Source organism: Myotis myotis, unplaced genomic scaffold (genome assembly GCF_014108235.1).
Source record: "Myotis myotis isolate mMyoMyo1 unplaced genomic scaffold, mMyoMyo1.p scaffold_m19_p_11, whole genome shotgun sequence".
Lineage (NCBI taxonomy): Eukaryota > Metazoa > Chordata > Mammalia > Chiroptera > Vespertilionidae > Myotis > Myotis myotis.
The window spans coordinates 25032136-25043707 of record NW_023416315.1 but is presented as its reverse complement, the minus strand read 5'-3'; the positions used below and the strand labels follow the sequence as shown (position 1 = coordinate 25043707).

The following is an 11572-nucleotide window of genomic DNA, read 5'->3' as shown; positions in this document are numbered from 1 at the left end:
AAAGAAGGAAATTTCCTAACAGGGAAAACATCAGGCCCGAGTCTCTCCAATGCACAGAGCTACATCCCAGGTGGATTGTAAGAATCAGCCTGAAACGAGGCAACCACACCCTGCCTCGAGTGTCTGCCACCTGTTTTGACTTGTGAGACTCACCTCTCCAGATACTCCTTGACGTTGTTATAACCGTAAAACTTGGCCAGATGAATGAGGATCCCTGTGGCACAGCGGCCATCGCGCCTCCGACAGTAACTGCAGTTGCAGATCCCCCGGCAGGGAGGGCACATCCAGCCCTAGGAGGAGATGACGGCAGGCGTCCCCGTGGTGTCAGGCCTGGCTCAGCGGGCCTCTCCTCCAGCCTTTAGTCACCTGCTACCCTTTCATACTTGTCACAGGGGGGAGGATGATCTAACCTGTCTCCTTCCTCTCAAAAAGGCCCAGGAAGTTTGATCACCCAACATCACATATGGAGAAACACTGAAAGATGTTGGTTTTAGACAGGCCAGCTAGCATAACCATAGACTCTGGTGAAAAAGACCAGTGAGACCTGGGTGTGAATGCTCGTGTTTCCACTTCCCATCTGTGTGCCTGTTGTTAAATCACATCACTTGAGTGGCAGTTTATAGTCATCTGCCAATTAGGGACGGTATAATGGTGTATCTACCCCTATAACTGCCGTACAAGAGGGTAAGAGCACAGAACCCCCAGATTCCAGGTCAGACGTACCAACCATGCTACTCATTTTACAGAAGGAACCAAGGCATAGGGAGGTTACAGACCTACTTCATAAGGGTAAATGAGTTAACAACCAAAATAAAGTCAGCTGCATTAACTGATGTGAAACCTTAGAGCAGGGCCAGGCACACAGAAAGCTCGGCTGACCCTGGAAAGCCCAGTGCAGCCTTGTCTCCTATCCTATCCACTGGTCAGCCTGCTGCTCCCTTTCCAGAAGGACACCCTATTCTTCATTTCTCCCCGCATCTTAAGATGCAGAGAGAACGGAGAGGGTTCAGGGCTCTGCAGCTACTGGTCCCCGGCAAAGGGCCCAGGGAGCCCCACTGGCAAGCTCCCCGTCCCCAATACTACTCATGTCAAACGCGCACGCTGCTCCTACCGGGTCCAGCAGCGCCGACCTCACGTCCTCCCCGTAGCGATTCCGCAGGCACGGCCCACAAAACTGCCCCCGCACGCCGCCGCAGCTCTGGTTCCGACACACCGTCTTGGTGTCGATGGTCTTCTGCCGACACTGATGGCACGTGTTACCCTGAGGGGAGAAGGCGGTGAGGGCTGAGCACGGATGCACAGGGTGATGTCCACAGGGCCCCACGCTGCTGTGCACAAGCTGCACTTGCCCCTCTCCTAGAGGCAAGTAGACCATGGCACCCTCGGTAGCCTGTCAGCACTTTTAGTTCTGGGGCCAGAGAAGCATATTAGGGCAGATGAGATGGAGCAGGGAGCCTGGGAGAATGAAATGATCAGAGAAGCGGGAGGGGCAGGGCCCACGAAGGGGGACAGGTGATGACGAGTGCCATGTGCCCCGACAGCATCCCTCAGCTCCGACCTGGCTCCTGGTGACTGGGAAAGCCTCACAGGTTAATACTGCCTGCGACAGTGTCCCATCCCCAATCTACAAGGTGTCAGACACCACAAAGCTTACCACTGAGAGGAACTTTTAACCCACCGCCTACCGAAGAGTCTCTCGAACTTTAGTCTCTATGGTTATATGAACCAAAAAGCACATTATATTTTTCAATGTTTAAAACATAAAAAGGTATATGTCCAAAATAGAACAACTATAAATAAACGTTTTTCTAAACGATACCCCTGCCTCCCTCCACACAAACCTCTCCTCTGATGAGAATTCCTGCTCCGAGCCGCCTCCCCTTCCCCGATTACAGCTGACCCTCCAAGTCAGAGCCCACGCGGTGCCCTGCGGAGAGGGTCCGGGGTGTACGCCCAAACGCAGTGCACAAACAATGCAGGACTTCAAATCCTAGTGCCTTGGCGTCCCAGTGAGAATCCCAGTCATGTGCCCTGTCATCCTATCTAACTTACCAGAACTTTATCATAGATTTTATCTCGGACAGTTATGGCGACATTTTCCAAGTCCTCTTCAGTGATGTCCTCCACGGGCCGAAAGGAAGATACGCGATGCCGCCGCCGGTAGCCCTGACACCTCCCCTGTGGGAGGAGACGGAGCGGAAGCCAGCGTTAGATATGCTGAGGGGTTACATTTTTTTTTAAATTTCACACTCTCAGAGTTCTGACACCATTCATTAGTGTTAACTGTGCCCCTCCTCTGTTCTCCTGAAATCTTCATTCACTGAGGCGTGTCAAGCTCCTTCCATGGCAACTCCGAGGACAGGGACGTTGTTAACCACAATGAACAGCCAAACCCACCAATGGGAAGAGTCCAGAGTTCCTCCCTCCTGCCTGAAGGCACCTGAAATGCCTCAGTCCTAAAACAGAGGCTAGGAGGACTCTCTTTCCTTTCCCCCAAGCAAAACCCCAAAGCAGGCCAGAGCCTTGGCCAGGCCTGCGCTGCGGCCACCGGAGGTCCAGCTGGGGCTCTGAGCCACGCGCTCCTCCCCGGGGCTTCCAGGGCTCTCCCGGGCGCCGCCCTTAGCAGGAGAACCACCTGGGAATTCATAAACTGCCAATTCTCCGCTGCTGCAGATCGCCTGGAGCGACGATGGTGAACACCGGTGTTAGCGGACCGCTGGCTTAGACAAAGTAGCTTGTTTACTAAGGTCAAAAAATACCCCACTAATTGTCTTCCTTCTCCTGAAGCGGTAAAACTCTTCTGCAAACTGGGCGGCGGAGACGGTGAACTTCTCCAGGGCGAACTTCTCCGGCGGCCGCGCGCTCCGGGTGGGGTTCGTGCGCCTGGGGACCTGCCCCTCCGAGAAGGCCCGCCTCACGGTTTTCTTCTTCTGAAAGCAAGAGCATAGGCGTGTGCAGCTGGGTGCCTTCTGGAATGCAAGCCGCCGGGCAATCGGAATAAGTAGTGAAAAGGAGCGCCACTTACGGAAGCCGAGCTCGGGGTTCGCACTGGGAAGAAATCGGGCACCGAGTTCAATTCCGCCAGTAACCGAGCAAGCTGGAGTTGGGAACAAAGAAAGGGCGGGGCGGCACGTAAGTATTCCCAAGTCTCGTTCACCCAGCACCTTATCGCGAGTCTTCAGTGCTGCAGCCGTGAGAAACCTGACTAACGCAGTTTACCTAAGATCTTAACAGTTGTTACCCCTCTAACCCAGCGGTTCTCAGCCTGTGGGTCGCGACCCCTTTGGCGGTCGAACGACCCTTTCCCAGGGGTCGCCTAAGACCGTCCTGCGTATCAGATATTTACATTGCGATTCATAACAGTAGCAACATGACAGTTATGTAGTAGCAACGAAAATAATGTTATGGTTGGGTCACAACATGAGGAGCTGTATTTAAAGGGCCAGAAGGTTGAGAACCACTGCTTTAACCTCACACATAAAGGTGTTCGTGGGGACAGGTGAGATGCCAGGATCATCACTCACAGTAATAAAACCTCCGCCTACTCCTCCTGTGCCAGGGCAGGGCGAGGTGAACACGGCCCTGGAATGGCCAACGCCTGGAGCATCATGCCCGGGCCCCTCGTTAGCAAGCGGGGCTTGGGACACCGGTGTGCACACCTGAACCAAGTTTCCTCACATTGAAAACAAAAAGGCTCAACTAGGTCAGCGGTTGCCAACCGGTGGTCCGCCAGGCCCGAAAGGTTGGCGACCGCTGAACCAGGTCATTCTGACAGTTATTTAGAGCTCCAAGAAACCAAAGTCCTCATCAGTAAAAATTCCGAAAATATTTCCAAATAAACACCTAAGAACAAGTAACAGCCGTTAATATACCAATCGTGCCATTTCACTAGGATTCTTTTTAGTTTTAGGTTCACACACATGGATGGGAGTCACTACAAGGTCGGGCAGAACCTAGTTCTTATTTTAAAGAGGCAGACAGCTCAGTATTAAAAATTCCCCTTAGCTGATAATAAGACACGTGTCCCTGGGTAAATTTCATCCAAAAGCAAGCTTCCTATTTTCTTGCGTAACTTATTTGCCATATAAGATTGTATATACAGTATCATTACATGACCTTCTTTAAAAGAAAATATTAAAGATATACACCAAAATGCTAAAAGTGACTATGCGTGGTAGGATTTTTAAAATTCTGTATATACAAAATTATGACGCCAGCAACCGTCACTGACCAACCACGTGCAGAAAAACTATACACAGATTTCGCTTTGTTCCCTTAATCGAGGGAAGACATTTTAAAATAAAGTTCCGTTTGTTTTGATACCTAGACCTGTTTCACTCTTTCAGATAATGTCCTGAAACCATAGCAGGCGATCCCAGGAGACAGGTTTCTGGCTGCAACACGTCTGCCTGGCCTGCCCACAGCCCCTCCTAAGTGGGCTCCCAACACCTCGTTTACAGCTTCCTTCTGCCGGGAATGGGCCAGTGGTTCAGCTCCTCTTGGCTCAAAACCTCACTCGACACACTGGAAGCGGCATGAGCTTGAGGTACAGGGTAGAGGGCTAAAAACAGTGGAGTCTCTTCCTGTTCCCAACCCAGAGCTCCCAGGGAACAGCTGCTCGGGGTTCAGGAAAAGAGAGAGGATGCAGAGTCCCCGAGCACATTTCCTAAGAGGAGCCAACACAGAGCTGGCAGGGTGCAGCCTGTGAGCCTGGCCGGAGCCCCGTGCCCGCCCCCAGGCACCCGCCCCCAGGCGGGGCCTTACCATGGCCTTGTTCTCCTTGATGTTCATGGTCCTTTTCAGCAGCGCGTCCGAGCTCTCCTCGTCCCTGGAGTCATCCTCGGGCTCTGAGGCCGAATCTTCCCTTTCCTTCCCTTCTCTGCTGCTTTTCTTTCTCCGGAGAATGGCTTTTGTACTGTCCTGTGAGCAAGAGCTGGAAAACAACGGCTCAGCAGAATTCTTCTCGTCGGCTGTTCTGGCCAGCTTCTTGGGGAACTGCAAGGCTACGCGGAGACCAATACCGCTCCTAGGCCTGCTTCTTCTGGGCGTAGCCTTTTCTTCTTCGTCATCTCCCTCCTCCTCACTCACTGATGCCTCACTACCATCGTCGCTCAAACCGGACCCCTCGAGCTAACAAAATGAGGAAAAAACAAAGATGATGTAACAGACTTCCAAAAGGACACATTTAAAACCATCCGACCTTATATTAGGAAAGAATTAAATAGATGAAAGCTCTTCCTTCCTCTTAGTAGTTCCCCTGAGCTTTTCAGGCAAGTAGTTGGTGGTGGATCAAGCCCAAGGGCAGGCACTAGCTGCCCCCTGCCCCCACGGAGCTGAGTTTCGAAGGAGGACTCTCTCTGTGGTCTACAGCCTGGACCAGCGCTTCCGCTCAGGGTGGTCCCAGGAGCACCTGCACCACCTGGGAACTGGGTAGGAACACAAATTCTCAGCCACTGGCCGGCTGCGTTCCTTTCAGACCATGGGGCTGGACGCAAAGCACTGCACATTGGGCTCCCGCACAGGGAACGGCCAGGCTGGCAGGTCTGGATGCCAGTAACACAGAGAACAGTCAAAGAAAATGGTGTGCGGGACCTAAGACTCGTCTCCAGATAGAAATGGGAGTGCTAGCCCGGCCTGTGAGCCCGACCTCTGAACCATGAGGTCACGATTAAATTCCCTGTCAGGGCACATGCCTGGGCTGCAGGCTCCATTCCTAGTAGGAAGGGTACAGGAGGCAGCCGATCGAGGTTGCTCTCACATCGATGTTTCTCTAAACTCACCCTCCCTCTCGCTGCCAAAAAACAAACAAACAACAAAAAACCCACACATCACCACAAAGCACATAAAAAAAATTCCAAGTCAAAATGCATAGGGAAGACTCCAAGACTTCTGCCAAATTAACTACACACCCAAGAGCATTACTTCACAGACAAGAAGTAATGACTTTAAAGACCTTATTACTCCCAAACAGACCCCCTAAGCAAGTCTCTGGTAAGGACCGTAAGGGACACTTGAGACACAACCCCCAAACTCCAGAACAATGGACTGGGGGGCCAGGGATTCACCCTGGAATGGCAGCGTTTACATTGTGTTAATTGGCTTTAGAGATAAACAGGTAAGAACAAGTAAAATCTTTCCCTTTGTGAAGTGACTTCTTCCAAGTAAAAACAGAAAACAGGACGGAAGCTATTACGGCCTCACTCCCTCGTGTGGCTCATTATTACCTTTCCTTCTGGGCTACTGTTTACACCCAGGTCGCTCTGTGTAAACCCCTCAAAGTCCTCTGTCTCCGAGTCGGTGTCCTCTATAAAAATTCTCCTCAGCTCTTCTGTGAAGTACTGGGAACGGAAGCGCACATCCTGCTAAATTAAAAGCACACACGTCAGAGAGAGAGAGAGAGAGAGAGAGAGAGAGAGAGAGAGAGAGAGAGACAGAATGGGTTCCCGGGGCACGGGGCCGTGGGAGCTGTTTAATGGGTGCAGCGGTTCCGTCTGAGACGATGAGCACATTCTGGAAATAGATAATGGTGTCCGCTGCCCAACACGGAACGCATCTAAGGTCACCTAGTGTCTCGCTGGCAAGAAACCAGAAACGTGCCTGCACTTCAGAATGGTTACGCCCAACCAGTGTGGCTCGGTGGTTGAGTGTCGACCTGTGAACCAGGCGGTCAGTTTGATCCCCAGTCAGGGCCCATGCCCAGGTGGCAGGCTGGATCGCCAATAGGGGGCGTGCAGGAGGCAGCGGTCAATGATTCTCTCTTCCTCCCCCTTCCTCTCTGAAATCAATTAAAATAAAAATTAAAAGTAAAAATGGTTGCAATGGTAAATTTGGTTATGCATGTTTTACACACACACACACTTTCTGCAGCTTACAGAAATTTAAACCCACGAATTGAATGATTTCAAAAACTCCCTGTCCGCAGCCTCCATCAGCTTGTCTGACCGATCAGCACGGCTGGCATCTCCTGCCAGGCTGGCCATCAGGAATGCCTGCTTTCCCACAGAACCAGAAAGCCGGGGGGAGAAGCTGTGAGGGAAAACCTGGCTCCCGCCCAGGCGGGCCTTCCTCTCTAATAGCCACCCTCCGAGGCAGTGAGCATGCCTGCCTTTCCCCCACCACAGCGTCTCCGCAGGAGAGAAGGGGCTGGAGACCCTGCCTCCCCGCCCGCCGCTGAGCGACTGCAGTGGTTCCCTCGCCCCCTGCCACTGGGACTGACGGACGGGCGGACGGGCGGACGCTGCCACCCTCCACGATGCCCAGCAGTGCCCAGGCAGCAAGCAAGCAGAAGGAAAGCTGTTACATAACTGACTCTTAAAAAAGGAGGTCATCTTCGAATAAAGACATTTTCTTCCTTTTGAACTAATGAAAGGAAGAAAACTGGGCTTTCTAAGTGGCATGATTGGAAGCGAGAGGGGAAAAGCAAGCATACAGTTCGGAAAGGAGACCCACAAACAGCCTCCTCCATGCTGGCACCCAGGGCTGGGGACCGGGGCCCCAGGTGCCTCTGACGCCTCTTCCTTCCTCCCCCAATGGAGCAGCTGACCCCTCCTCACAGCACGTGTGGTGGGAGAATCTATATCTGCCCCCATGCCTTTGCCTGAGTTTAATGATACACTTCTTTGAGCTCAGATAATCTCGGGAGAAAAATAGATACAATAGACAAGTGGAAAAACTTACAGGGGATAGAAAAAAGTGCCTATTTCTAACACATTTTAAGCTAAAAAATGTCTCCTATGAATTACTGTGGGTAACTGGAGTGTGTGTGCTCAGAGCTTAATTACTTTGTTCCTTTGTTGATAGCTGTGGTGCAGCTGCTTGGAAAACACAGACACACACACACACACACACACACACACACACACACACACGGGAAGTTTCTTTAAAGTGAAATTCAAATTGTGTTTCAGAGAGACCAAACTCAGCACTGCCACACATACTGTGTACTAGTTCGTGCGGCTCCTCTCGGATGGTTAACATGGATCTGAGTGTGGGGGGATCGGGGTGGGGAAGCAGCAAATGAGGATTTATGATTAAGGAAGAAAGGTGCCTGGCTGGCTCCCGGGGAAACCCACCACAAACCTGCTATCTCCGAGGGCAGGAAACATCTGGTCCCTAGAGCCCAGAGCCGGCCCCTGCAGGCTGTTTTGGGGCAAGGGGTCTAGGTGTGGTCCCTACACCCAGGCTAGAGCCCGAGGAGGCCAGGCCCTACAGCAGCGAGTTCCCACCGTCCAGTCCTCTGGAGCTTCTAGCCTTTGAGCTGGCCTCCCAGGGCAGTGGTCAGCCTGGGAGAGATCAGTATCTTTGGTGTCCAGTTCTGATAGAGAAAAAGAGCTGAGCCACAGTCCTAAACCAAGGCCTAGGCGCGTATCCTCCTTACGCCACGGCGTAGGAAACGTCTGGAACGTGGGTCTGCATGAAGCAGATACGCACGCCACACAGCCTCGCTGCATTCTAGGTTACAGCCCTCGCACCGCTCCTGGCTCTCTGGGATTCCTTGGTTATTTCTTAAAATCAATACTAGATGATAGGTTATGAGTCTTGGTCAGTTCTACAGCTGAGCTAAGAGCTGCAAGGAAGGGAAGGGAAGGAATGGAGGAGAGGAGATTAAGTCCTGGAAGGGAGTCGGGGAGATAGGAGAGGAGGAGAGGAGGGTCAAGAACACCAATGATGGAGCTAGTACACAGGAAGCCAGACAGACAACATGGGGAGGGCAGGGGTGCGTTCCAGATCTCCCTGACTAGTCAGGATCGGTCCGGCTGGCAGTCAGAAATACTGGTACTTCTGGGGCTGGAGGGAGAAGCCCAGCCTTCCAACGTGGAGGTTACAGCTGAAACCAGGCCAACCACTGAGACCACTAAGTGAAAAGTCTGCAGACAAAGCCTCGAGAACACCCACGAACGGGGACAGGAAACACAGGAGCGATGACAACAAAGAACAAGAGGTGCAGCTGAGAGGAAGAGAACAGGGGAGTGGAAACGGGCCTGGCGGGGTCAAGGCTGTGGAGACAAGTAAGGTGAGGTCCACAGAGAGGGAGCCCACGTCCTAGGAAAGAACAGCGCCCACAGAGGCCAGCCGAGGAAGAACTGCTTCCCTTCCGGTACCTGCCCGGTGGAAGCAAGGTGGGTTTAATGTACAGCCTTTAACGAGAGACCACACGGTCGAGGGAGGACTTCTGAGCGCCACAATGACCCTGGGAGAAAAGGCTAGATCTTTTGGCGGCCGTGCAATTGCTCAGGCACAGCATAAACCTCCAGGAACCTCACCCTCAGAGAACTGCAACGTACGTGTGCCACAGATCAAAGTGATTACAGAGAGAAAAATGCTCTCCCCAGCAATTCCAAGAGGGAGGTGCGGACAGAACCACGCCGCAGGGACAGGGACGCAATTGCCCACACTCCAGGGCTGTGCTGTGTGTTGTGGACATCACTGTGCCGGGCAGCCCTCCCCTGCCAGCTGCGTGGGGGCCTCTGAATCCAGCCGTGCCACAGGCAGCAGCCCCGAGAAAATGGATCTGATCATGTGAGGTCCCCTTTATTTAAAATAAAAAATTACTGTACAAAAGGATTTAAACAGCAAAAGTGAGCGAGGTACTCTCACCAGTTTCTTGAAACATGAAGGCCTGATGCTTACAAAATAAAATGCTGGGCAATGAACTGACAGCACCAACCTCAGACCATGGTCAGAGAAAAGGACACTTGAACCAAGATCCAGGCTTCTGGCCCAACACGCCTGCCTGAAAGGAAGCATCCGTACCTGTTTCCCTGGCTCCAGTGAGTCAAAACTATCGCAGCTCTCCTCGGATGAGAGGGTTTCCATGGGAACGTCATCTCCGAAACCGACAAAGTCTTCATCATCACTAGGGGCGTTAAAGATGTCAGCCACTTCTTTAGGGATCTGTTTTGGATTCAAAACAGAAAAAAATAAAATAAAACCAGACATTGTGATAATCACAGGGAAATTTTCCAAAGCGGAGTAGGAATTAGCATCTCATAACTTTATGCATCTGCCTTGGTTGCCCAGTAGACCCCGGTAACCCTGAGCAAAATGTGCTTTGGCTCATACCTTAGGCAACAAGGGAAGGGGGGTGGGGCTAAGATGTCTTCAAATCCCAGAGATGTATCCTTTCTTACAGAGACTGTCAGGACCACGCCTGGAGAGAAGCCATTTTTGATCTCTTGACAAAAAGTGAGAAAATAGCATTGGTTTCGGAGAAACCGATGATCTATTTTTCTCTTACCGTGGATCTGTCTTTAAATGGCAACCATGGAAAAGACTCCGTGAGGTATTACTAGGCTCCTCTTTTCTTAATTCCCATCTATATAGTTCTTTATTTTTTTGTTCTTTTTCCTATGCTGATTCAGAAAATTCACACAATGAAATAGCTTTCCTTCTTCTCTATATTCTGAGTCAACTGTAGAGTTTTAGAATTCCAAGGGCATGTAAATGCTATTTTAGGCAATTACTCCCAGCGAGAATGTGGTCAGCACACTTAGCCTCACAAACACGTGTCTGCTGAGAGTTCATTTTCGTATGCCGACTACCTATCTGTTCCCAACTCCTGATTTTGAGGAAGTTCAAACACAGAGAAAGGGGAAGACTAGTACAAACACTGTGTATTCTTCACATGGAACCCCCATTTGTCACCACATTTGCTTTCTCTCTCTTTCAACAAATAGCTTGAACCATAGGCACTTGCTGATATTTGTCTGTTTTTAACCTAAGAAAACAGTGACTTAATATAAGCCAACCTAATCCAGGTATGTTCAAAGTACTTCACAGACATCACCCTAAAATATTTCAACACACATCCCCCAAGGAAATTTTAAATGCCAAAATTTCAAATATCACCATTAGTACATCTACTAGTGTCTAGTAATATTAGTACTGGACACTGAAGTGTTAAGAAAAATAAGTAAAAAGAAAAACTTTAAATTAAAAATAGCCCTTCCCTGTTCATAGCAGCACTATTCACAAAAGCCACAAAATGGAAGCAACCCGACTGTCCAGAACAGATGAATGGGTAAACAAAGTGTCCTATACACATGCATCGGAGTAGTATTCAGCCTTAAAAAGGCGGGTGGCTCCGTTGGTTGGAGTGTCGTCCTGTACACCAAAAGGATGCGCGTTTCATCACACTGGGTGCAAATGGGAGCAACTGATGGGTTTCACTCTCACATCTCCCTCCCTCCCTCCCTCCCCTCCCCTTCTCTTCTCTCTCTCTCTCTCTCTCTCTCTCTCTCTCTCTCTCTCTCTCTCTCTCTCTCCCCTTCTCTCTCTAAAACCAATAAACATATCCTCGGGTGAGGATAAAAAAGGAAAAGGAAAGACATACAACAACTATTGAAAAATGTTGTACACCAGAAACTAATAGAATGTTAGAGGTAAATTATATCTCAACTAGAAAACGTTCTAATCTACAGTCTGAATGAGTGGGGCGAGGGTGGGGCCTGAGAGTCTGCATTTCTAACAAGCACCAGGGTCATCCCACGTGCTGGTCTGTGGAACACAGTTACAGAGATCCTAGCCCATTTTCTGTTCCTCTCTGTGGGATGTAACTTTCCCTCATTCATCA

At 50.7% G+C, this 11572-nt stretch overlaps 1 protein-coding gene across 2 annotated transcripts in view; it reads right to left on the bottom strand.

Annotated features, from left to right (window-relative positions):
• CDCA7L (cell division cycle associated 7 like) overlaps positions 1–11572 on the bottom strand; it is a 33423-nt gene that overhangs the window by 1640 nt on the left and 20211 nt on the right. Inside the window, exons 2-9 of one of the 2 annotated variants that reach the window (XM_036327934.1) lie at positions 9754–9894; positions 6225–6362; positions 4765–5130; positions 3026–3097; positions 2760–2930; positions 2053–2178; positions 1112–1261; positions 154–290 (exon numbers count right to left, since the gene is read on the bottom strand). In XM_036327934.1, coding sequence (XP_036183827.1) covers positions 154–290; positions 1112–1261; positions 2053–2178; positions 2760–2930; positions 3026–3097; positions 4765–5130; positions 6225–6362; positions 9754–9894 — 1301 coding nt within the window. Of the gene's footprint in view, positions 1–153; positions 291–1111; positions 1262–2052; positions 2179–2759; positions 2931–3025; positions 3098–4764; positions 5131–6224; positions 6363–9753; positions 9895–11572 lie in introns of those variants that run through there. The other variant, XM_036327933.1, reaches the window with a different exon arrangement.